General features: G+C 31.7%; 1 protein-coding gene across 1 annotated transcript; it reads left to right on the plus strand.

The window, feature by feature from the left end:
• Nucleotides 1–668: 668 nt before the first annotated feature.
• Nucleotides 669–26,257, plus strand: LOC126778380 (uncharacterized). Its single transcript, XM_050501870.1, has 6 exons — nt 669–720; nt 7,998–8,056; nt 8,708–8,770; nt 22,013–22,105; nt 22,638–22,772; nt 23,132–26,257. Exons 2-6 carry the CDS (start codon nt 8,054–8,056, stop codon nt 26,255–26,257), a joined length of 3,420 nt encoding a protein of 1,139 aa, XP_050357827.1. The 5' UTR covers nt 669–720; nt 7,998–8,053.
• The last annotated feature ends 1,047 nt before the right edge of the window (nt 26,258–27,304 follow it).

Here is a 27,304-nt window from a genome sequence, read left to right on the forward strand (position 1 = left end):
TTAGAAATTTTATCAAATGGAAATTTTCAATTCTCAACCGGATAAAGCGATTTTCTAATCAATTTAATCTAGAACTTGTAATATGCATTAAGTTAAAGTTAGTATTTATACATAACCTACATTTTATAAGCAAATTATTGCTGACACGGTTCCTTAAAAATATTAATCTTCAATGAAAATATTATCGAGTTTCACTCTTTATATCTATTTTTTTTTACGTTGGGCATTAAAAAGAAATACTCTTGTTTATATGAATTATATATTTTTAAATATTGTGTATGTAATATATTTAAACTTGAATTAAAATTAACAAAACAATAATTTGTATAAAAATGTATTATATGTACTTATGTTAAATGTGTGACAAACAAACAATAATATATATAAATATGGTCTTATCAAAATGATAAAAAAGTATTATATTATATATTCCGTATTTCAACCTTTACGGAATCCCAAGAAAGGTTTCGAGTGTTAGAATCTAGATATTTGATACCGAAAGCTCTCTCCGCTATTTGTAGGAAAGGGAACTTAATGTTACCTGTCGCTGTTACAGTTCGCGCGCTAACGTCGCTTGACATGGCTGTAATCTTACAACAGATTGTAATATAATCTGTAGATATTTGGCGCGTATTTTTAAAAAACAAAAAAGGTGCGTTCTATAATAATTTCAAGAAATCTAAGTGTGTTGTAATTGTTTGTGTTATATTTGGTATCATAGTAAGTATATATTTTTTAATTTACTGTTAGTTTGCAATTTTAAATAAAAAAAAAAAACTAATAAAAAATTGCTGCAACAAAGTCAAATAAGTTAAAGCAAATAATAAAAAAAGTTTATTAAATACATAAACATTATAATTAAAATAAAAAATTTATTACAATTTATTATATGTTTACTTATTGTAAAATGTGTACGTAAGTCAAATATAAGAAAATAATTTAAAGTATTAAAAAAAATTGTGTGTATAGACGGTTTTTATTATTTATTATAAAAATATAAGTTTGTTTAAATTAGACAAATAGAGCAATTGAATGATTGTAACAATAATATATATAAATAATAAAAAAGCGAATATGACAAAAATAATAAAAAAAAAAGCGAAAGTAATTATTATTGAAAGTTAATAAAGGAAAGCATAGGTGTAGTATAGGTATGGCAATTTGTATGTTTCAAATTTTTTCTTCTGTTATTATTTTAATTTTTTTTCTTGATAATAGAAGTAAAATGATACTGAACTGTTAGCAAAACATAATATTACGTGTGCATTATTAAGCTACCGGTCCGCATGTCGGTTAGAGCAATTGATCCAAAAACCTCAGTAATATCACCGTATCTCCGGAACTGTTGAATTAATAGCGTCACGCCGCATTACACTCGTCACTTCCTCGGCCATCGCGTGATACATAATTATATTTTGATGCTTTCATCGATGTCATTATGAGCAATGCTAACTGAAAATAAACTTCAAATTAAGGTTTTTCATACGGCATTTCATAGTAGCTTAGAACTTTCTCAACTGAATATTACATTAATAATTTTACGATTCTTAAGTATTTGTACAAATCCACTTGAATAGACTTTTTTTGCCTTTACAAAACTAAAAATATGTATGGCGAAAAAAAGTTTTCTACACTAACAAAAATACTGTATTTCGAATAAAAATATTTTTGGAATCATTCAAAAATATTTATAGTAATTAGTAATATTATATCAAATATTATATTAAGTCATATTTTAAAATCGCTGTTACCAGTTTGCTTCGCTGGCCTAAATTAAAATATACCATATGTATATATTTTTTTATTTCGCAAGTATATATCAGTAGAATGAATAAAATAATATGAAACCTAAAAGTACCCAAAATATTCATATCGTATTCGTTTTTCTTTCTACTATATATGTAGTACACATAATTTTTTTCAACATTACCGCGGTTACCGATTACATTTTTTTGAACGACATAGTTCATTGTAATTAATTTTTCGAATCGTTTTTTTGCAGTAATATAAGACTGCAAGCATCATTCACTTGCGTAACAAATTAAAAAAAAAAAAATCTACATAACTTATGCAACTCAAGTATCGTTACTGTACATTGATAATTATTACGTATTAACTTAACGCCATTATTCGCTTCATAGTTATCCGCTAAGTACTTAAGCCAAGTAATGATAGTTAATTACGAACGAGATACAAAATAACTAGCCGTTTATTTAACTAATATTTTTGCACGATTTCGTTCTTAATTATTAGTTTTATTACCTTTATATGATATGATTTTATGAGTTATTTCATTTTATTATACTATTTAGACATAATTATATATTTCCCTGTCTTTTATTAATTCTTATTATTAATAAAATAAATCCACAATTTTGTTTAATGTTACGTACAAAAACTTATTTACATACTTTGTAAATATAGGAATAGAAATCGATTATGCCTAGAAATGTCCCCTTCATTTACATTTATTAGCAACAAGAACAAAAAAAAAGAAATTTTTTTAATAATATAAATTAATTAAAGATGAGAATATATAATTAAATCCAAATTTAATAGCGTTAGATATATTTTTACATTGCATTTTTATTATATTTAATGCTGTAAATGAAATAAGATATATAAATTTTAAAGTAATCCGTGAAAAATCTGGGGGCACAGCAGTGCCCCCCTCCGCTAAGGCGAGATAATAATTATAGAATAGATCTGTTAAATATTAAACAACAGTTTATGTTCAGTATTTTTGCTTTTTATAGTACATGTAAATATTTCTTATGTACCTAGTTGTACTTCTCATATATTTCTAGAATATATAGGATGCCTGATTATTAATTATGTAATTAAATTACCACGTATATGATTTCCGTTTATAGAATATTTTCAAAATGTTGACGAAACCCTTAATTCCAAATTGAAGCTGTCTGTCTAATGTACTTATCTCAATTTTATAAATATTAAGCTATACTCAGAGCCGAGGTGGCCTAGTGGTTAGAACGCGTGAATCTTAACCGATGATCGTGGGTTCAAACCCGGGCAAGCACCACTGAATTTTCATGTGCTTAATTTGTGTTTATAATTCATCTCGTGCTTGACGGTGAACGAAAGCTTCGTGAGGAAACCTTCATGTGTCGAATTTCACTGAAATTATGCCACATGTGTATTCCACCAGCAGTGTGGTGGAATAAGCTCCAAATATTCTCCTCAAAAATGGAGAAAAAGCCTTAGCCCAGCAGTGGGACATTCACAGGCCGTTACTTTTTTAAAGATATACTTAGTTTCTCGTGTTTCGTATATAATAGGTATATCACATAAATATTATTCAACTTAAAAACTTAATGATAAAATACTCAATAATTGTTTAAACTTCATTCAATTGTGAAATTAAAGAGGTGTTAAGAAAGTGTCAAACAGTAATACCGTTAATGTAAGACATGTTTTAGCGTAAAATAATTTTTTTTTTTATTAAATTTCTCCCGTTTTTGTATTTAATTTACTTAAAATTTTTGTTGCGAATTTATAATTTGCTTGACATATTCAATAGCGACGAATCTATGGACGCGCTTAATAATATTTATGCTTTCAAATTGTGTAATATAATATACTATTTATATATATTGCAGTATTATTTAACTACGTTGTTGGCTTAGTGGTTATATTAAATTGGTGCTGATGGTGCTGTCCCAATGTCCTTATCCTTATAAGGCCAAATAAGATTTTTTTTTCATACAGCCAGTAATTTTTTTTTATTAGTTAATTCCACAACTGCAAACAACACATTTGGAAGAATTTTATCAAAGAAGTTTCATCTGACACGATAAAGTAAACACAAATTAATTATACCTAAGCACATAATGATTCTGTAGTGCTCGCGATCTTCTTTTATTTAATATATTCTGTCCACTGAGCCAATCATTAAGTTATATTCGTTATAATATTTTTTTATTGACGACGAAATAATTTAGCGACGAACATTTCTGACTGTATGTTTATTCAATAGTCGAAATTGAAATAGTTTTTTTTTATTAATAAAGTTAAATAATAATAAACGATACATAATATATAAAACGAAAAAAAAAAAAGAAAATCGGTTGACATACGGCGGAGTAAAAGGTACTGAACTTTTTTGTCTTTGTGTATATAAGCTTTTATTGCTGATAATAAGGCCTAATATATATTTATACAAACTATATCTAACTTATTATATATTACGTATGGTTTCCTATGATCGCGTGTGCTGGGACACGTAAGCGTCTTTCAGCTACTTCTGTCATATCTTATCTTTTGCTTTCTTGACCAGACTGCACCTCTAACATGCATCAGGCATCTGATCTTAACTTGTCTTCCTCTTCTTCATTTACAGTCACGTAGCTGCCATTCTGTATTAATGTTTGTTAATTCCATCTCTCGTCATATATCCGGTCCATGGGCATTAAAATTGCTTTACTTTCTTCATTATATCTTCCACATTTGTTGATAGTCTTATATCATCTGCTCTTTTACGGCCTTTGTATATTTATATATAAGTATAGATATATATTTATGCTAGCTGATCGATCACGGTCTCCCACGAGTGGTAAGAAAAATGTATTTTGGAAAGGATTTGCGTATAATCCATTATTAGTGAATCGGGCGGATAGTTAAAGAGATCTCGTGATGGGTGGTATAGACCTGTTTTATATAACCAAAACCACACTTATGGTAAATGCGATTAGTGATTGCAGCCATGATAGAACTATTATGTAAACTTGAAATAAACATTCCAGTGAGGAATCGTTTTATAACGCATTGCGTCATCCGCAATCACATTCGACATGATTAATATATGAGGAAAATGTTTGTCTGATTAAAGAGGACTGTTGCGAATTGTAGTTTAGAATTAAACATTGTTATTTCATTATATTGTATCCTATTTATTTATTTTTAGAACTAACAACAAAAATGACAATAACAATTAATACGTGTATAAAACTCAAACATATTGCACTTTTACTTATAGTAGTTAGATGTAGTTATTTACCAATAAACCAGGAGACAGCGGAGCAAAAGCAAACTTTTGATTATTAGGACTAAAAATGCTCCAACATCATGACAAGAGAAACAAACAATTTAATTCGGAATGTTAAGGAATGCTCAGTAACCAGCGCGGGTTTTAACATTAGTAGTGTTATATTCTCATGTCTCGGAAAGCACGTAAGGGTTACGTGCTTCGCTTATGAGAATATAACACTGATCTCTCCAGTCGTGTCGTGTAGGATTCGGAGTCTGGAAGTTGATGAATACTCCCGTGCTTCGGAAAGCACGTAAAAGCCGCTGGTCTTGCGCCTATACTTTTTCTGGTCGTGTCGGATTACCGTCCCATGGATTATGAGAGTTAGTGAGTTTTGCGCACACACTTGTGTATTTATATTATGTCCTGCGCAGTTGGCTAATCTCTCTTGAGATTGGCCGCCGTGGCCGAAATCGGTCTGGAGGACTATTAATTTATGAGCAATATACATCTGCTTACTCTCTGACAGTAAAACCTTTTTACGTCATCCTTTAGTCGAAAGTTAAAAAAAAAATTGGTAAAGATAAGATACATTACACTCAAAGCCTTGAAGTTTTACTTTCAACGTATTCAAAGTAGTTTCTCTCTTAGAACATGAAAATTACAATGCAGACTGACAATTGGGCAAACTGGTGTTAAGTGACCAACTAAACTTTGAAACTACTAAGAAATAAGAATACTTAAGAAATATAATATATACACATAATAAGAATACTTAAGAAATATAAACAATTTCATGCATCGTCACTGCGTCACCAACTTTGGAACTAAGGTTCCTATCCCTTGAGCCTGTAGTTACTTGTAACTATCATGCAACAATAATAAGTATTGCTGTTTGGCAGTAGAATGTGATGAGTCGCAGGTCCTAGTCGTATTTACATAAAGTTCTACTACCAAGTAACTTACCAAGAGTATTACTGATGCATTTTGTTCTCTGATATCCATCCATATCAAATAAGTTTTCAATACATATTGTTCCATAGTAGCTTAGCTAGAGTTTCCAGTTGAAATCTAACACCAATTTTCCAGTATTCGATTTCAATACCACGAAATCTGGGGCAAAGTTTTTCTTACCTAGAAATTAATTTCTACTTCGTTGGTCTGTAACTTGATGACTTCGTTTTCACTGTCATCGATTCGAATCAGTCATTATCAGGATGTCGACCACTCCTTTCATAAGACCTTTAGTAATATACATTTGAGCCGTGATGGCTTAGCGGTTAGTAGATGTGAATCTGAAGCGATGATTCCAAGTTCAAGTCGGACAAGCTACGCTGAATATTCAGGAGTTTAATTGGTGTTTTGAGTAACCTACATTGGGGCAGCGTGGTAAGCTTCAAGCCTTCTCCTCAAAAAAAGGTTAGCCCATTGAGATATTGATAGGCTATTACTTAACTTTTTATTTTATATAAATACTATAAAGGTTGTTTGTTTCAAGACGCTTATTTCAGGATCTACTATTTCATTTTAATAAGAAATATATCCCTTAGATAAGCCGCGTGCAGTAGCTAATATAGGAATAACAATTTTTTCCATCTAAAATTTGTTGAAATATGTATATTTCGTTGATACATCTTAGACCGATTAACACATAATATATAGAGATACATTGGTTGTCTCACGATCAGTTGCAATGCACTGTTCTTGCGATATTTTGTCATTTTTAGTTATTAGCAAGTTTGATCTTTTCGCAAAATATTTGCGATAACAACAAACATACTAAGTGAAGTAAAGTGCAGCATTAATTCACAGATATTTTGTAAAATTTTTTTTAAATAATATAAACACTATTACTAATATTTCTATTTTCCATCCAGTCAAGCATAAAACTGTCAGGAATAATGTATGTCTAACGAGTTAACCCTAATAATTGTCTATGAGATTGTCTTATTTAAAAACGTTGCTTTGCGGTTGTTTAGTTAAAAATTATTTTCTCTCTTGCTGTCATTATTAATTTGACATTCGAAAGAAGAAGACAAAACATTGTTTATCTAATCGCCCGGTTAGCAACGTTTATAATTAACGCCGTAATTGTGATAATAATAAAAAAGCTTGTGTTACACTCCGGATTGAACCTGCAACTTTCACATCTAGGCCATAACTGCGGAGACATTACGGCTTGTGTAAATTATAAAATCAAAATTGACAGTAACGATCTACCTTACTACAAATTAAGTTCCCACGTGCGCCGTTCGCAATAAATTGAAGTGGTAAAGAGAGAGTTGCTTAATGTACTTAAACCGCAGGGCTATTATGTAACATATGTCATATAAACCATAATTCTTCCTTATACATGATTCTGGTATCTTATATACCTTTAATTGCATAATATCAATTAAAATGTGCAATAATTTTATAGCACATGTCAGCTCGCTTCGCATGTTGTAGGTTATATTTTTCGTAGATAAATATATTTTTAATTTACTTGTACCACCCAGGAGGGTTTACCGCCGCAGTACCGTTCTACCGCAAAATATTTGGAATTGTTGGGTTCTGATTTAAAGAGTGAGTGAGCCAGTGTAACTACAAGTACAAGGGACGTATTAACGTCTTACTTTCTAAGGTTGGTGGCGCATTGGCGATTTACGGAATGATTAATATTTGGTACATCGCCATTTATGCGCGGTGGTGACTACTCACCATCCGGTGGCCCATTTGCCAGTCCGCTTACCTGTTTCGTACAATATTTATTTAAAAATATACAAACATTTTATTAGAATATATAATATCTTAACAAAGAGCCAAATACACAAACATTACGATAACAAAGGACCACTTAACTGAATTATTTTACCGCCAAATAATCTTATACCATTACTTCAAACTTTTTACTCTTAAGTTTAATCCTTTTGGCTGACAAAAAAAGCAATATTTTTTAATATGTAATACTTACTGTGACATTTTAAATCTTTTGTATACTGATATGTATTTAATATTTTGTATTTTGTAGGTCTGCCTACAATTGAGAAATAGCAGTATCAGTATTTATTATCCTGGCTTTAAGCAATGGTAAGTCGAATGAAATATATTCTATCCTATAAAATATGGGCAAAAGTTATCCTAATATGTATGGTGGGAGGCGGGCTAGTTCATTTATAGTTCAGAGGATAAATGAAATGATGAAAATATTGCCATTTAACATTAGCTTTTAGCATTCTTGTTACCAATCAAAGCAGTCATGATTCATTATACAAATTAGCTTAAAACTTTGTATAAATATCTCAATTAAAAAAAATTGTAATAAATTGTTTTTTTTCTTTTAATTAATTTTATCTAAAAATAATGGTATGACATTGAAAAATACAATGAACAGATACCAAACAAAAACAGGTATTGTAATAAATTAATACGTTTGTTCTTGTAATTCTAGAAATCTATTTCTCACTTTTTCATTTTGTTAATTAATATTATTCGATATTCTCGCCAATTACTGTGAATCGATTGTAATGTTTTCTAATACAATATAGTTAAGGGTAGTTCCATGATTATATATTTTTTAAATTATTTATAACAAGCAATATGAATTCAATAATTCGTATTATTATTGAGATTTTAATAATGATAAGTGGAACCGAAATCTTAAAGCCTTTGCTCCTACGCAATGTGTTTAAAACGAAAAAAAATGGCACAATAATATCAAAACTTTTTTCTTAATTACAGTGGGTTCCGGTCTTACTAGCGTGCAGTATATGGGGAAATGCTTTGTCGCAAGATAATAATGCGGTAAGACATTCAATTTTGTCGTTTTATATACGTTTTATACATCAAGTGCCTTGTACATGTATGATAAGCATCTATAGCCTGTTCCAATTTAAGGAGGAGTAAAGATAAACAAAACTTATATTTACGTAGTCCATGCGATTTACTAATAGCTGTGTATAGTATGCACTACAAACAGTTATTGATTAATATTTCTTAATTTATAATATTTCAGTTTAATTTTATTTCCAAAGTTCAAATAACGACTTCACTATTATTCAAAACGACATTTTTTTCTAAATCCATAACGATTATGAGAGTTACCATAGATTATTCATAATCTTGTATAATGATATCGCATCAAATAAATTTCAATGCTGTTTATTTGTCTTTGCTCCTCTTGTGGGTGGAATAAGCTGCATTATTAATTTATGATTATGTACGACTGCGTTTTAACAATTTCGACTGCCTAGTCTGACATTAGACTAAAGTGTATAAAGCCTCTGAACCCGAGGTCTTGTGCTCAAATCTTGGGTTGACATAATAAAAAAAAAACAATCTGTCAAAACGTACGAATAATATTTAATATAATATTAATCTCCAAAAGGAAATGAGGCCTTAACCCGGCGGTGGGATATCCAACAGAATATTACTTTACTAATTTTATTAAATAAGAATAAATCTAAGTTTATAAAAAATATTAGTATATATGTGTTCTAGTCATAAGACTATAGCCGCAAACTTGTATGGCTGCTGCATAAGAATATAAAACGTTTTAGTAAAACCGTTTCAGGCGCAACATTATTAGTGAAAATAAAAATTTGAGTCCCTAAATTTTTATTTTCACGTCTTCAAGCTACTGGAGCATCATGGCCCTTTTTATTGATACTTATTCAAAGAAATATTATCGGTCGAAAATATCTGGCCTGAAAATAATCGACAAATGAAAATAGGCGAATTTTTTCGGCTAATTTTGTGTCTGTTTACAAATATCATAAATTGCTAGAGGACACTTATATCTACCTCAAATAATTGTATGCCTTTAGCAAAGAAATATTCTAACACTATACGCTAACACATCTGAAGTCGACGTGAAACCTGTTCTTATCAATTTAACACATTCGTTAGTGTAATTATAATACCCTGTTTCTAATGAATGAACAGACGGCGTACAAATTGCTATATATATGTAAATGTCAGTACGACTTTCTCTTAAATTGACATGAGCTTACTTACGGCACATTGTCTTGTAACCGCTTCCGATCGCATAACAAATATCTACATAGTTTAAAATAAATATATCTATATAATATATGTATGCTGAATACCTCGTTGGTTTAGTGGCTAGATATAAAGCCGATGTCCTAGGGTCAAACCCTAAGTCGAGCCCATAAAGAGTTGTTGGGTTTATGTGTTAAAGAATTTCAGAAGCAACCCGTAGTTTGGAAGATGTAAGTGTATACACTCCGTGCCTCGGAAAGCACGTTAAGCCGATGGTACTGCGTTTGAACTTGCATTATAAGAGTTAGGGAATAGAGAGTGCACCTGAGTTTGCTCACACACTTGTGCTCTATAATATCTCCTACGCAGTTGATTAATCTCTCTTGAGATTGGCCGCCGTGGCCGAAATCGGATGGAGGACATCATCATCATCATTATATATATAAAGAATATAGATTTACATAATAACTGTTTGTCTAACGTACCAATGTTTTACTCACAATTTGACATTTTGGTCTTATCGTTACTAAGCATGCATAATAATTTTAGTTATTGATTTTGACGAATGGATCTTTATGATGGAAATTTATGATAGGCGACCTCGCAGGAAAGTTTTAATACAACATCATACAAGTATTGTATGTGCGCGATTGTCTAAGTGTTTGGACTTACTCAATCACCTAAACATCACAAGATTCTGTTGAAATTTGGTATATATGTCAAATTTGTCAATGACTAGGAGATAAAAGTACCTTATTAATTGTTGATATAAAACAATGCTAAGAATTAATTTGTTTTGGTCGAATCGAACGCAGATAAATAATAAGACAAAAACTAGTTTTTTTTTCAGCCTTTTGCCGTCCACTGCTGGACGAAAGCCTCCCCCAAAAAAATAGAGTAAAAGATTAATTCTGAACACCTGGGTATCCGGCATGATTATTTGCCAACGTGTAGAAGCTTAGTAGTAAAATATTTACGGCCTATCGACAATTTATTTACGTTCTTAATTAAAGTAACAAATAAAATAATCTCATTAAATATTTAAAGGATAAAAGGTCAACGATTTTTTTTATGAATTATGTAGGTGGACGATCAAATAAGCCACCTGATGGTAAGTGGTCACCAGAGACATTGCCGCTGTGATAATGACAATTTTTTTTACATCACCAATGCTTATATAAAAGATCAAAGATCGCTATACTTTATTAAAGATGTTATGGCACCGAAACACAACAAAACTATGTATTCCCGTTTCTCCGAATCCGATAAGTGTGTCGTATTGACACAGGCAGGCTTGTACAAAGCCCTACCACCATGTATAATAAACTTGAATTGGTTAAAAAACAGTACATACAAACAATAATGACACATAAATACGTAATAAGTTATGACGCTTCTTCGAACGGAATAAGTATTTTGTAACAAATTAACTCGCATTGTCTCATAATTATTCTTACTTCATGTATATTACATACATTACATATAACGACTTTATGTACTAAATTCCGTGTCGTGATATCGGAAACTTCCTACCGGTGAAAGGCACATTAATGTGCGATTAGTGCTTGAAATATTAACTAATATTTATTTATGATATTCATAATATACATAATTCAAAATAATACGAGCCTGTATTAGATGTTTACTTAGGGAGGAGAATTATCAAGGCAAAATAAAAAATGAGGTTTTATATTTTATGGGTTATGGGCCCGTCTAGGTAGTAGGGTAGGTACAACCCACCATACACATATTCTACTGCCAAACAGCAATAATTAGTATTATTGTGTTGCCGTTTGAAGGGTGAGTGAGCCAGTGTAGCAGGCAAAAGTCATTTTCGTTCCCAAGGTTGGTGGTGCATTGGCGATGTACGAGGTGGTTAATAATTCTTACAATGCCAATGTATATATGCGCTCTATCAGGTCCACTTACCAATCCGTCTACATATTTTAATTTTAATAAAAAATACATTCAAAAAACCTTAATTGCCACTACTGATTTTTTTCTGTCTTTTTTTTAGGTATCAAGGCTTAGCATAATATACTGACGTTAGAATACTAAAGTTCCCAAAAATAATTTTATGGGACGTTTTAGTTTCAAATTTGATTTGATATTAATAAAGTACATATCTTACATGTCTTAGAATAATATTGTACCACCTGCTATTTACTTCATAAAATATTTAAAGCATGTCAGACACTCTGTAATGCAGTTAATATTGTAAGAGCCGGAAGAAGAAGAATATTGTATGCCATTAAAAATAAAACAAAAACTAGACAAAGTTTTGACTTGTAGATACAAAATATCTTATATAATTCAACAGTCGTCTCTAAGAACTCACTCCATTTCTTATCTGTGAAATGTTGATAACCGACTCATATAACAATTGATATACTAATTTGATTCGTATATTGTTCAAATGTTATAATCATTATGGTCAATGTCGCATATCACCTTCTGTCGTTTCACGACCGTTTTCTGCGTTGAGTTTTGAGCTTTTTACAGCTCGACAACGGTCGGATATCATCTGACCGTTGAATAACAATGACGTCACCTACGTTGTTTGAAAAAAAGATTTTGTGAAACATTTTAATACTGACACAAAATATATTGGATTACTGAATCTCTCTATAACAATTTTTATCAGTGAACATGAACTGTGAAGGTCAACAGTCATAAGTCACTTATAGACTGAAACCTTTTTATTATTATTATAATTCTTATAATATAATAAAATAAGGATAAGAAAGTTATACAATTTTTTATCACCATAACCTACATACATATGTGCAATGAGAACTTCTGTAATAAAAAGTTGTTACCGTTTCCGCAATTTTTACGGTCGTAGTCCTAATTACATAGAAATCGGCTGCTGTTTGTATATTTACAATATTTCATATTTAAAAAAAAAAACTTTATTCGAAAACTATTAAACAGTAGAAATATAAAGAGATGGATTGAGAGTTTTAAGCTTCAGATACAAGTTACAGTGTAATGATAAAACTTGAAAGTATTTTTAGTCATAATGGAAAAATTATAGATTTATTAAACGATAAAAGTACTATCGTTGTAACTTTTACTTTTATGTTATTTTTACGTAACGTGCCTTCAATAGGAACGTGTTTTCGGCGAAGTTTAGTTCAATTTAGATAATAACCATTCATTTCAAATTCAATTCATTTAAAGTTTGGAATATTTTACGCGAGTGAAGTAAACATAAAAAAAAGTTTACTGGTGATAGGACTTTGCGCAAGTGCGTCTACGTGGACAATAATATTAATAATAATACACTTGATTGCACACTAAGTTAAAAACAATAACGAACGAAATAGCATATGTTAGAAAAAGCGGCTGTATTCCAAAGATAGATCTTTTCCATGCAACATTAAGCCAGAGGAAATGGTCTAGTGACGGTATAAAGACAAGTTATATCAAACACGATCTAGACATATAAACTATATATGTTTTCACACAAATTACACATACATGCATAATTACATACAGTCATAAATACATCACCACTCACCACAAATGCCAGACATCAATATTTTGTATTGAAAGAAGAAAACAAAAAAAAACTTTATTTAGGACATAATCAGGTATTACAGGCTCATAATATTAATAATTTAAAAAAAATGCGTTCCGGTTTGAACCGGATGAACACATTCACATGAAATGTTAGACGCGTAGCCTATTTTTGGTTATGGTGATCATCTAGTGTAACAGACAAAATAATCTAAATATGTTTCATCGTTCATCCTTCACTTTCTTAATAAAACCTTAATTACTTCTTTTCTTCAATCATTCAATCACTCAACTTTCATTTCAATTCATTCAATACAATATCTAGATCGACTATATGTATATTTCAAAGCAAACAAACAGACATGATTTATGATCTTACGTAACAGGTAGTGCTAGTGAAAGGGACTTCCGCTAGCACAATGGATGTATGCATGTGTTTTAGGTATAATCCGCGGAAGTGAGATTACGTTGTCATCGAATAGATCTATATATGTATTATCTGTTAAATTTTTTCGTTTCACCAATCGATGTTTTTTGTTAATTTTTTTTTAAATCAATATGAAATCTTTGAAAATATATTCGACCGATTTTAAAGTACAGTACACTACCAGCCTTTGAATGTCCCACTTCTGGGCTAAGGCCTCCTCTCCTTGAGGAGAAGGTATGGAGCTTGTTTCACCTCGCTGCGCAATGCAGGTTGGTGGAATACACATGTGGCTCAATTTCAGTAAAATTAGGCAGGTTGTTAAAGGATTTGAACAAAACGCATTTAAGCCAATCATATAATTTTGGCAATGTTTTAAAATAAAATTGATCCTGTATCCACAAGGCATTTTAAATGCTTGCAATTAACTTAAGCAACAGATGATTAATCTGTGAAGATTGAATTTCAATATAAAAATATGTATCACTTCAAAATCTTAAGTAAAGTCGTACCATAGAACGAGTTTCATTAAACGCTATATAATAATAGATGTCGACGAACAATGAAACTTGGAATCCAACAGTTCAGTCTGCATCCCATTGTTTTGCAGATCAATATTATTTATATTTTCATTTCTCGAATATTTAAGTGTATTATCAATTTGTCAAAGTGAATGTAAATTATCTATGATTAATTGTCTATGTTTAATATATTTAGTATCTACATCCGCTTTTGAAGTTCGGGGACAATGGGCCCGAAATACAAACGATAATTTCGAGCGGAATATAAAATGTTTCAAACTTATTTTGGTCTAGATCTTGAGCCAGGTATGCTGAAAGGCAATATCTATAGGCACTTCGCTCTAAACAATGTTTATATCATAATAATAAAAAAGCAAAACAATAAACATAAATTTAATTTTATTAATAAGATTAAATGCAAATTTATAGCAAATACGTATATTTTGGCAACGTGATAGTTTTGTAATTGTTATCGTATTCCGGTATAAGTAATTAATGATATAAATCGTAGGTTATAGACAGGGACCAAATATTATATAGTATTTATATATTACAATAATGTATATGGACATATAATATGGTAACTAAAATATATATAACTTTGAATACATTAACACTCTTTTGGTGATCCTTCATACGTATATTTGTTTACTAATAGTGTTTAATAAATCACTTAATCACCTACCAAAACCACAGATCCAAAGGTAATCGATGAACCAAAACGCTTCTTCAAAAATGTATACATCAAATAATAAATTAAATGATATAATAGTAAGATGAAAAAATGATAACATGATCGACGTCGCAATTTTTTTTAATTTTAAATAAATAAAATAAAATAAAGAAATAAAAATATTAATATAATAAATAGCTTTTATATTATTATTTATATATATTTTCACGGAGTGACGGTTCATCCTGACTAGAAAAAAGCCAGTCTACCCGGGCTTGTCCACTCCGGTAAACTAAATTGCCGTGACTATTGTTCTGGCCTGAAAGGCCAGGGTCGATAATTTCACTAGTGGCTGTCACAGTCGATTGATACGCCTGGTCCAGGTTGTCATCAAATTTGATGATTTCGTCGTCGTAAGAATTCGTGGTATTAAACGTCGTTTCCATCGATGTCTGCAATGGGGCAGATGTCAGGCGAAGACATTAGGAGTTCTCGGGATAAAGGACACCCCTCAGGTAGTCGAGCAAGCAGTGGTGATACGTCGTGAAGGTACCCACTGTTATCCGCTCGAGCAAAAATTCGTCGAGGTCGCGAACGAACCCACGATGAGTGTCCTGGTGTCACGATGAATAACATCATTTTGAACTTACCTCGGGGCTTCTTGGAAAAGAGAGAGAGTTGGTACGTCCTGGCTGGCCTAGGCCAGTCTGGGTACGGGCCTTAGGGTTGCCCCCTTTATCCGGGCTATTCTTCCTCGACGGTTTTGACCGTCGCGTCTTTTTATTTTGGCCCAAACAGCCAGGGTCTCAATGACCCAGTGGCAATTTATGGAATGGAAAAGATTTTTATACTATTTACTTTATTGTAACTCACCGCTAGATGGTTCACATCAACATATACCGTTCAACCAATTGACAATTGATATAGGATAACACACACGGATAACGTCTGCCGGGTTTGGCTAGTCTATACAAAAATGAAAGCTTGTTTTCCACGTATTGTAATCTTTCTAACGTAGTTGATCGGACTGAGTTGAAACTATGCCCGGTTGTGGGTGGCACCCGTGTGAAGGCTTGTGGCAGTAAAAACCAATTATTTATTTTTTATAAACAAAGTATAAAAAAAAATGGGGCAAACGACGACGCAGAGCGAAGCAACATGGCATAAGAGAGGTGACATGCCGTTTGCAGTCACGCTTAAACCCATGAGCAGAGTAATAACACGAGTGAAACCACGCGGAGAAGCTAAATTTATATATAAGGCATATGAATCTACCAATCCGCCAAGCAATCCGCAGCCCACATAGGTCTAATGGCTGTACGGCCTGTGTTGTGTCTGGGTCTCAATTTATAGTGGTCGATTATTCTAAAATTATTCAGCTAGGTACTTAAGTAATGTACATACATCGCTTATCTCGAAAGTAAGTGTCATGTGAACTTATTACAGCGATTCTACATTAGAGATTACTTAAGGGCACGCGTTGAAACCTATTTGATACATTTAAAAACATTTTCACTTTGGTGGAAATATTTGGAAAAAAAATTATGAGGGGAATTATCTCTGAGTCAAAAAATATTCTATGACGTCACTTTCTTATATACTACAAGTTGCTTTGCGCGGTTTCACTAACGCGTATAATATTACTCCTTGCTATATCCTTGCTATAAAATGATCATTAATTGTTATTAAAATTGGTTTCCTGGTGGAATCTGAGGTTAGCGCATTCAAACAAACACACAAACTTTATATAATAACATAATGTACATGTATAAAAATTTTCCTGTCTCTTAGATCAACGAACACGATTGAACATAGAAATTTATAGCCGTACTTGCGACTTGCAAAAACAAAATAATTTTGTAATATCGATAAAAAAGCACGCATGTAAATACTTCGATAACTTTCATATTTTTAAAATATGTAACTAGTAATCAAATGTTAATGTGTTTTTAATGAAGCTGAAAAAAATGGATTAAAATACGATTACTAGTAAAATTTTATTCACCCTAGCAAAATGTATCATTCAAGGATTAAGGTTTAAAAAAATTATTTCCCATAAAAACATAATTGTAAACACTTGAATTAAAATTTACAATAAGACATAAACTTAAAAGGGACTGATGCAAAATCAAAATTATTACAATTAAAAAAAAAATAATTAAGATATATATTTGAGTTTATTAAAAAAAGAGGCAATTAAGATAAAGAATGTCTAATTACACTTACAAAACAAAAGGAGATAAAAAACAAGGAACAAATATGTGCTTAAATAATGTGATAATATTAATAATACATTCAAGTTATTGTATATGTAATTAGAATCTATATATCATATAATATATTTTATCAATGTTTCATTCTTAAAAGTTTTTGTATCTGTATCGTAAAATAAATAAAAAGTGATGTGTGCCCAGCCTAAAGGGCGCTGTGATGGCGTCCACTTTCGATGCGTTTTTTTTTCTCACCGCACCACTTTTACTTTCGTGGTATGCGATACATTCGCTATTTCCTACGAGCCGAGCGTTTGAAATTATTCTTATTAAATTATGGCTTAGGAAACTGACCGTTTGTTATAAGCTGAGTTTCCTGTATATATTTAATGTGATTTATTCGATAATATGATATTAAATACTTGAAAGATATGTTTTTTAAATTATTGTTCACAAAAAATCACTTCCGACAAATAATTATCTACAATTATGTTATCGCTGAGTTGTTATGAATTATTATAACTTTTAATGTTTTGTAATAATTTGAGTCGACGCAGTTTGTATTCCTGAAAACTCTTTAATAAATAAAAAAAAATATATAAAAAAAATCAACTTTATCAATTTAGATTTTTTTTTTAAATATTTAAATATGTTATTTAAAAACGTTTTTAAATGAAGGATTAATAGTTAAGTATTATATAATATAATAAATTAAATAAGCTATTCAATAGTGATTTTAACCAGCGACATCCAGTTAAGAGGCCCATTTTCTTCCCACTGCGCCCTAACGGCTCATATAATAACCGATAATACTTACAAAATAACAAATTAATAAATATCATTATATATATATATATATATATATATATATATATATATATATATATATATATATATATATATATATATATCAACAGCCAATCATTGTCCACTGCTGAACACCTCTCCCAAGGTGCGCCAAAGCTCCCTGTGCTCCGCCCTCCGCATCCAGTTGGATTTAATAAATACTATATACTAATTGTTCATTTTACCTTATCTTTAACTTGTAAACATTAAATTATGCAATACTAAGGCTCAGAATGCGTTGCTATCTCATGAATTATAAAAAAATATATAATTCAAAATGATTTACTCGCCACAATTTTTCTTTTCATTGATAGAAATGACGTTAGCAGATCGTGGTAGGGCTATGTGCAAGCTCGTCTGAGCAATTTATCAGATATTCTACCGCAAAACAGCAGTGCTTGGTATTTTTGTGTTCCGGTTTAAAGGGTGAGGGAGCCAGTGTAATTACAGGCACAAACGACATAAATAAATAAACAAATAAATAAATAAACATCTTAGTTCCCAAGGTTGGTGGCGCATTGGCGATAAAAGCGATGGTTAACATTTCTTTCAATGCCAATATCTATGGGCGGTCTTGACCACTTACCATTAGGTGGCCTATTTGCTCGTCTACCTACATATTCAATAAAAGAGAATAGTTCAAAATGCAATATACATAGGTATGTTGTAAGAAATAAAAAATAAAGTTACTGGCCACAACTAGTTCCAAAATTACACGTGTTATATTTGCGCTGTGATGTAACAGACATTCAACTTTAAATGATCTCTGAATGAAACATTACTAGATAATAGTCAATTTAAGATTTCGTAATACAATTTTTTATGTTTTGTAATAATTCTTTAACTTACAGGTGATTCGCACAAGACGTTTATTTCGTGGCTTTGCCTACTCGCGTAAAAAAAACGTACCTTTTTTTCTAGTTCATTTTTTAGAATTGTCATCCAATCCTGAGTTATTTAAAATTTCAAGTTTCGAAATCTTCAGGAAGTTATTAGAAATCAATTTCAAATTTCTACCTTCGCAGATATGGCCCAAAGCGAGTTAATAAAAACGCGGTAAAAATCTATGCATCGATAGTTGGACAAGTCATTGCCTTTTATATACATAGATATATAATATTATACGTAAATTGGATTATTATATATTCAAATGCTGGCATATACTGTTGACGAACAGTTAAAAAACCACGATAGTTTAGTATTTCTTTATTCATTTCAATATATAAATTGTACTAAATTTAATAGAAAAAAATGTATTAAAATTTCGATATGGTAGTATTTATGAGTAGCGTATTTTTAAAGCATTGTGAATATTTTTTAAGTTTTTTTAATATTATTCGTACAAATCTTATTACTAAACAAAAGGGACTGATAATAATTAAATTGACAAATTAACCTTTTAATCAGGATTTAATCTAAGGTATTGAATTATAATTCCTTAAATCGAATTTTACTGATACGTCTGAAAACTTATCTAAACTGGTATATAATGACTATTATGCAATCTTCTTGTATAATAGATTGAAATTATGCAAGATTTTATCTTCTATTCTATACGTATAATAAAAATGTAAGTGATCGCTGTCTGTACGTGGAAGATATTTTAGTAAAACTATTATCGCGGGCCTTTACCAACGCAATAGAACCCAAATCAATGATTGTTAGAATTTTTGTCTACCTGTGCGTATGTGCACGGTAATCTTAGAAACGGTTTAGCGGATTTGGCTGCGGTTTATTTTAGCTACCTATAAATGATAGACTGTAAAATGATGATAATTGAAAGTTTATAGGAACAAAACAAAGTTAAAAAATGGACAGTTTCAAAGATTTAGATACTTCCAATGTAACCTCAGATCTATATGATCAATAATATTAAATAGGGTTCAGCTTATACTGGCATACGACAGTTATCGAGCGCACGCGTAGATATATGTCTATCTTTTAAGGTCGACGCACTGTAACCTTTTGTATGGTAATCAATTTGTTCTAAAATAATGCATTAATTACAAAATCGATTTTATAAACATGGCGTTAATTATTATGAAAGATATCGAGATAAACCATAGATAGTTTTTAGTACTTTTTATAGTTTTGACATATTTCAACAAGTACCTAGTTGAGTAGATTGTTTGAAAATACTCATATATACAGAGGTATTTGTTTTCAGTTTGTAAATAACTTTGTGTGTGTGTGTGTGTGAACTTAATGTTAATAGGTTAGGTAGGTATTTTTTTCGTTCGTCACGGTAGCATGCGAAAGCGATCCCGTGGCGCTCCTCGTCAAGACGGAAAGGGTACCGCTGGTTTTTTACTGGGAATTCCGATGTTCGGGGCGTACTCGGCGCCTTGGATACCAGCGAGCCCCACATACCCCCCACTATTCCCGCAGGTGAAACGCGTAACGCGTGCCGCATATATTTTTTTTTTTATGGTTTTGTTAAATTTACACTTTTCCGTTAGTTTGACAAGCTTAGTAAAGCTTTAAATGTATAAAAATATATAATAGTTAATGTACAAATCGTGACCGCGTGGAATGGTGGCAAGAATGCTAGTAGCATTTCCCCTTTGAATCGCAATTCCGATTTTCTGGACGAAAAATGAACCAGTTCGTCGGTAAATTGATAATAAGTTAAGGTAATTGATAATAACTTGACGGTGAAGGAAAATACCGTGAGGAAACCAGCATTTGTATAATTTCATTGAAATTATGCCACATGTGTATTCTATCAACCAGCATTGGAGCAGCGTGGTGGAATAAGTCCCAAACCTTCTCCTCAAAAGGGAGAGGAGGCCTTAGCCCAGCAGTGGGACATTCACAGGCTGTTACTGTTACATACTTATTTAAAAAAAAAAACAGATTTACGTTTTAGTTTTAAAGGACTGAATTGCTTGTTGTAATGATATCGTTTGCAGTCACAATAAATAAAGCACAGGGAAAGACATTCAAGTATGTCGGAATAGATTTAAGGGAATGGTGTTTGAGAAAAACTAGATCCTGCCCTGTCTAGATCCGGGTGCGATAACCATTAAATACTTTATCCAGAATATTATTTAATACTTTATAAAGTATTTCGTTAATCCAATGAAAATTAAACTAAAAATGTTGTATATATTGAAATATTATAAATCTGCTCTTATGGCTAGTTGTTTATAAATATACAAGTCTACAGATAAAAATATTACCTATTGGATGTCGATAGTAAAATAAGTAAGCTGTTTTTAATTATTAACAAAATTATAATAGTGAAAGTTTGTCTCCATTTTTTTTACGTTCCGATAATCTCTTTAAGATAAATAATATTAATACACTGCCTATATTTATACGATTATCTTTGAATTGTTATGAGTGATTTTTGATTAATTTCCTCTTGGCCGACTTCGGTCACCGCGTCCATTATTTAAAAATTTTAAATTAGAAATACGCTGGAGAATTTTTTTTTCGAACTGTCCTGTTGCTGTTGGCCCAAATGGCTTCGACAGATTAACCGAGCAGGGGTCGAGTCTTTAAGATATTCAGCCGGATGCTGGAGATATAGCGTTTAAATGTGTACAGAAACACACGTGCACTCTCTATTCCGTCACTCTCATAATCCGATGGGACGGAAATCCGTCGCCATCGGAGAAAGGCGCAGGACAACGGCATTACGTGCGTTCCGAAGAACGGAAGCGTTAGTACTGTCAAATTCCATAGTTCGTTGTTTAAATATTTTTTTGACACAATCCAGGAACTCAGGATATACAATTGTAAGCAAGCCGGTAGATCAACCAGGTTGTTTGTAAAATATACGGTTATCTATATATAAATAATACTAAACTGATAAACAAAATATGTATTTGAATGTTTTTACAGAACAGCCTCCCAGTTTCGAGGGCGCAGTGGGGCTGGCAGATGAGTCAAACGGGACCCGGCACTATCGGGCATTACTTCGTTAGATTACCAGAGGTTTCTTTTTAAACATACATAAATAAATAACACTTGAACATTTGTATTTGATTTATTATTGCACTTGCAATCTTGACTTTGTTCAAAAACCATATACATGCAACACATAGTAATACATATTATCTCAGATATAAAAATACACAATCAATATTAAATTAATTTATTTTTAGTCTTATTAAGCGTATCTTGTGTTTGGTGTGGCAACGCAAAGAGTCAGTGTACAACTTGCAACTTTTACGTTACTAAGGCTTACACTTATAATGGCTTCACATTGGCTATTTATGTTTAATATTTCGATATCAACATTTAACATTTATAATGATACTTTCAAGAGAGACAAGCTTGAAACTAAATCATAGAGGAAACCTACACGTGCCGTATGAAATTTTGTTACAAGTACTCGTATATCCAGCCTCTACGGGTGATTCAATTTTTTCTATCATATACTTTATCAGTACTGATTACTGCTTGAAAGTTGGGAGCATCTTGTAAGTTTTAGTACTTGTTGTGATTAAATTTTAATGTATTTCAGTCAGAACAACAAGTGCACTACGTAGCCGATGGCAGCGGCTACCACGGGACTGTCGCTGTTACAACCAGTGACCAGCAACATGTACATACCACCAACTTTGCACTGGGAGAGCGAGCTATTGAACTGAATTCTCAGGTTTGTGAAATATTTAATGCAAGTATTTAAAAATAAGCGAATAAACAAATTGCTTTGTATAAAGTACAGAATATTAGATTAACATTTTTTAAAGATAACTTTTTTATATTTATAAAACGGTATTTATTTTTCAAAGTAAAACTTTTCTCGGCACGATAAAAGTAAAATTTCCGTCATATTTGTGTGCAACGTTTTCATACGAAACGTTTGAGTAAAACGTTTTTAAGCCAAGCATTTCTACAAAGTTGTACGCTATTTTTTTTTGTTTTATCTGCAATACTGTTAGTAAAACAAAAACAATACCATAATAAAACCAAAATAAAACCATATCGTCTAAATATTTTATTTTTTTGTTACAGGTGCCAAATACAAATCAAAATACAGCAAACAATGGAAGTCAATTAAACGGAAATAACCGTCAACAATTACAATCTCCCGTTGATATATATCTTCTTCAACAACAATACCCTATGCAAGGTCAAATTGTTCAAATAACGCCTAACACTCCACAAAACTTTTTACAATTCACATCCTTACCTAACTTTTACTATACCGCAAACACATCACCTAAACAAATTTATTACAATGAAAATATAGATCACAGAGCAAATAACAAAGATAATTCTCAAATTTCAAATGAAAATACAATAAATAAATCGATAGATGAAGCGAATGATGAAATTATAGAAACTAAAGAAAACGGACCAGTTGTACGCGTCTTTAAAGATCACAACTGTCCAAACGATGATAATAAAGAAACACATGTGAGTAAATTACAAAAGACATCAGATATAATTGCACACGTACCTACTTATAAGGAACATAACGTTCACAGTAATTTCGGAGTACGAGACAGACCAACATATCAACGTGATTCCAATTACAATGTAAATTCAAACGATAGGAGTCAAAGGTTCTATTACTCTACTGAAATAAGCCATCCCACGACAGACAAACCTATTTCTTATACAGCACATGAAGGTATTTCGAGGTTAGTAGCTTCGACACAGGATTTGATATCAAATGAAGATCTTTTAAGAATAAATCACGCAGCCGAAAGAACAGTTAATAGTCATTCTGATGATATCATAAAACCTAAACGTCGTACTAATTCAAGAACGTTAAACTTTAACTACTACCGCCCTGAAGAAAATCCTAGAAATAGAATAACAGTGTCAGCCAAGTATGGAAACATTGAAGAAAGCAAGTTAAACCAACCACAAATAGTTAGAGAACAAAATTTTCAAACGGAAACTAATGAATATAAGTTCGCTTCGCCAATCGTTGTTGACGATACCAATTATGGTAGTTATAAGCAGCGAATAGTGAACAATTTGATGTCAACAATGGTACCATATATCGAGAATGGCTACGAAATTATTGATGTCAGAAATAATATCGGTGAGAACAATACTTATTCCGAAGAGAATAAATCCGACGAAGATTTGGTTAATATAACGCCACGGCCAATAAGTCAAAAGTACTTAGCACCAATCACCGTTGCTTTAAGATTGTTTAACTCAAATGACACTAATATATTTAACTCTGTTGATGATCATGAAACTTCTGATAGCGAATTCATTGAAAATAAAGTTAAAAATCCCCGACAAGATAAAACGATTGTGGAAATACAAGAGTCAATACCTGTAGAAATTACTCATATAAATGAGGTGGAATATCATGAATATTTAGATGAAGGGAGAAGCAATCAAGAAAATCCATTGGGACTAGTAAAATCTTTGTATCAAAAATATTTAGACTCATTGGACGCATCAAGAAATAATCAAAATACCTACCAAAATACCAATAGTCAACAAAATGATTACAATGAAAACAATAATCAAGAATCTCAAGAACCTTCAGAATCTAGCGAGAATAAGCCAACCGAAGTTCAAGAACAAGCGAGTTCGGATAACAGAAATTCATATGCAAATTATTACAACACAGATAATAAAATCATTCAACCGATCATTATTGAAAAACAAGTACCGGTAACAACGTACGTAGACCGTTTTTTTGAAAAGAAAGTACCGTATCCAGAACCGGTTGAGGTTGTTAAGCAAGTGCCAGTAGATCGGCCGGTACCCGTGCCAGTGCATTATGAGACAATAGTTGAGAAACCAGTAGAAGTAACTAGATATGTTGACAAACCTTTCCCTGTTGAAGTTTTAAAACCCTATCCAGTTGAAGTCAGAGTGCCATATCCAGTGGAACACAAGGTTTATGTGGATCGTCCAGTACATGTTCCGTATCCAGTTGAGAAAGTTGTCGAAAAACAGTTAATCCATCATATACCTGTGCCAACTCCGATTGGGATTCCAGTCGGAATCCATGTTCCAGTTGAAAAAAAAGTATTATATCCAGTAGCGGTTGAAACTCCAGTACCCGTTGCTATTCCAATTGAAAAACCTGTGCCGTATGAGAAAATTGTAGAAAAAGAGGTCCCAGTGCCCTATCCCGTGGAGAAAAAAGTTCCGTATCCTGTCAGGCATGAAGTAAAGGTTCCAGTTCCGTATCCGGTGGAGAAAAGGGTGCCGTATCCCGTTGAAAAAATTGTCGAAAAACCAGTAACTGTGACGAAAGTGGTTGAAAAGCACATAAAAGTACCTGTACCTCATCCAGTCCGAGTGGAAGTACCGAGACCTTATCCAGTTGATCGGATAGTCGAAAAAAAGGTGCCTTATCCTGTCCATGTTGATCGAATCGTTGAAAGAAAAGTGCCAGTCCAAGTACCCTATCCGGTAAAGACAGTTGTAGAGAAAATCGTTGAAAAGCCAGTAGTTGTTACAAAGTACATCGATAAACCGTACCCTGTAGAAAAACGCGTCCCATATCCAGTTGAAAAAATTGTAGAAAGAAAAGTTCCATACTCTGTTCATGTACCAGTGGAAGTCAAAGTACCTTATGTTGTTGAAAGAAACACACAAAAACCGCCGGAACCTTACCAATTCGAAAAAGTCGAACCAACAACACTTTATAGTTACGGCATCACTCAAGAAGCTCTTTCAAACGTAGCGAATTATTTAAGACATCAGCAGGAACAATATAAGCAGCCCATCCCAAATTACTTAAAGAGTAACATCGATAATTTCGGTACACAGCAACAAGCTGAATCACAGCGAAATTATCAAATACAACTCGCGAACGCTCAGCTTTTGAAAAATCTCCAAAACGCAACACCCGTTCACTCAACGCACTGGAGTGATCAATACGCTTCATCATATAACTATTTGAATTCTACCACCGATTCTAAAAACCCTTCAAGGACTAACAGCAGAGATAATTTTAAATATTACGGTCCACCACCGCTGAAGAATTACAATAATGAATGGGAAAATAACAAGGACTACTCAGAGAGGATCAGAAGGACAGACAGAACACCCAAAATGACAAACTTGAGGATAGAATACGGAGGGTTCAAGCCTCCGTTAATTCCAAGCACAGAGGTTGATTTAGACGGTGTGCCCATTAATAAAAAAGAATAATTTTTCATTGAAGCAATTTAAATGCTCTTTGTTTTGAAGTGATATCGACATTTATTTAGATGTACGCTAAACTTAAATAATTATAATGTCAAAATATTATCGTCACGTTGGTAGGAAAAATTCGGAACCAAAAACTGATTACCTCGATTTGTCATCTATCAATCTAGTTTGCATTAGTAAAACCATAGACAAAATGGATTAATTCCTTACCAACCTGTAAACACGGGAGAATAAGTTACAGCAGTCGAAGCAACAGGCGGCCAGAAGTTTAGTATTATAATTAGGTAAAAGCTGTTCTGTCGAATCGCGCCTTCGTTTATACTTTGTCTATGCAAAAACTAAGATAAATTATTTAAATAGGTACTGAAAAAAAAAAATCCACTTTCATCTTCGTTCTACAATTACGATCAACTATAGCTTTATTATTCGGTTTATAACATGAATAGTCATACAATTTATAAGTTAAATAAATTATTTTATTTTTAAGTATATCAACAATTACTTTTCATAAGTGTTTTTGGAATAAAAAAAAATTACATTCCGTACACCTTTAGAGACATTTCGATATTAAAGTAGGTATTTACTAATTCTATTTCTAAGCATAGTTGGGATAACTAAATTTATATACTTAGTCATTTATTTATTACAAACGATAAAATAGTATTCCGATTTCTGATAAAATGTATAAGAATTTTCCAACAATTTCATTATATTTAAGATTACAATAATTATAGGAAACAAGTACTGCTTCTATATCCATATTATTTCTAAGATATCTATCATACATATATGAATTTTAAAACCAAAATATAATTGTTATATAAGGATAATTTCAAGAGCCATATTATGGTTAATTTTAAGGTAGAATAAGAATCGTTATGAATTGTGTATAAATTTATTGTTGAAAATATATTGATTTTGAAAATAATAGTTATTTTATTCAACCTCAAAAATATCACTGTAAAATCATAGCTAGTGGTGTAAGTCCATATTTCTTGGTTACCACTTACTGTAAGGTAACTCGGTTGCTCTAAAAGCTGCCACCAG

The sequence above is a fragment of the Nymphalis io genome, chromosome 26 (genome assembly GCF_905147045.1).
Source record: "Nymphalis io chromosome 26, ilAglIoxx1.1, whole genome shotgun sequence".
In the NCBI taxonomy this organism is placed as follows: domain Eukaryota; kingdom Metazoa; phylum Arthropoda; class Insecta; order Lepidoptera; family Nymphalidae; genus Nymphalis; species Nymphalis io.

Bases quoted from the DNA above. Each gene is read 5' to 3' on its own strand.
- LOC126778380 (XM_050501870.1), top strand. The intron at 8,771-22,012 runs GTAAGACATTCA...ATGTTTTTACAG, and splicing joins TGTCGCAAGATAATAATGCG to AACAGCCTCCCAGTTTCGAG. The intron at 22,773-23,131 runs GTTTGTGAAATA...TTTTTGTTACAG, and splicing joins CTATTGAACTGAATTCTCAG to GTGCCAAATACAAATCAAAA.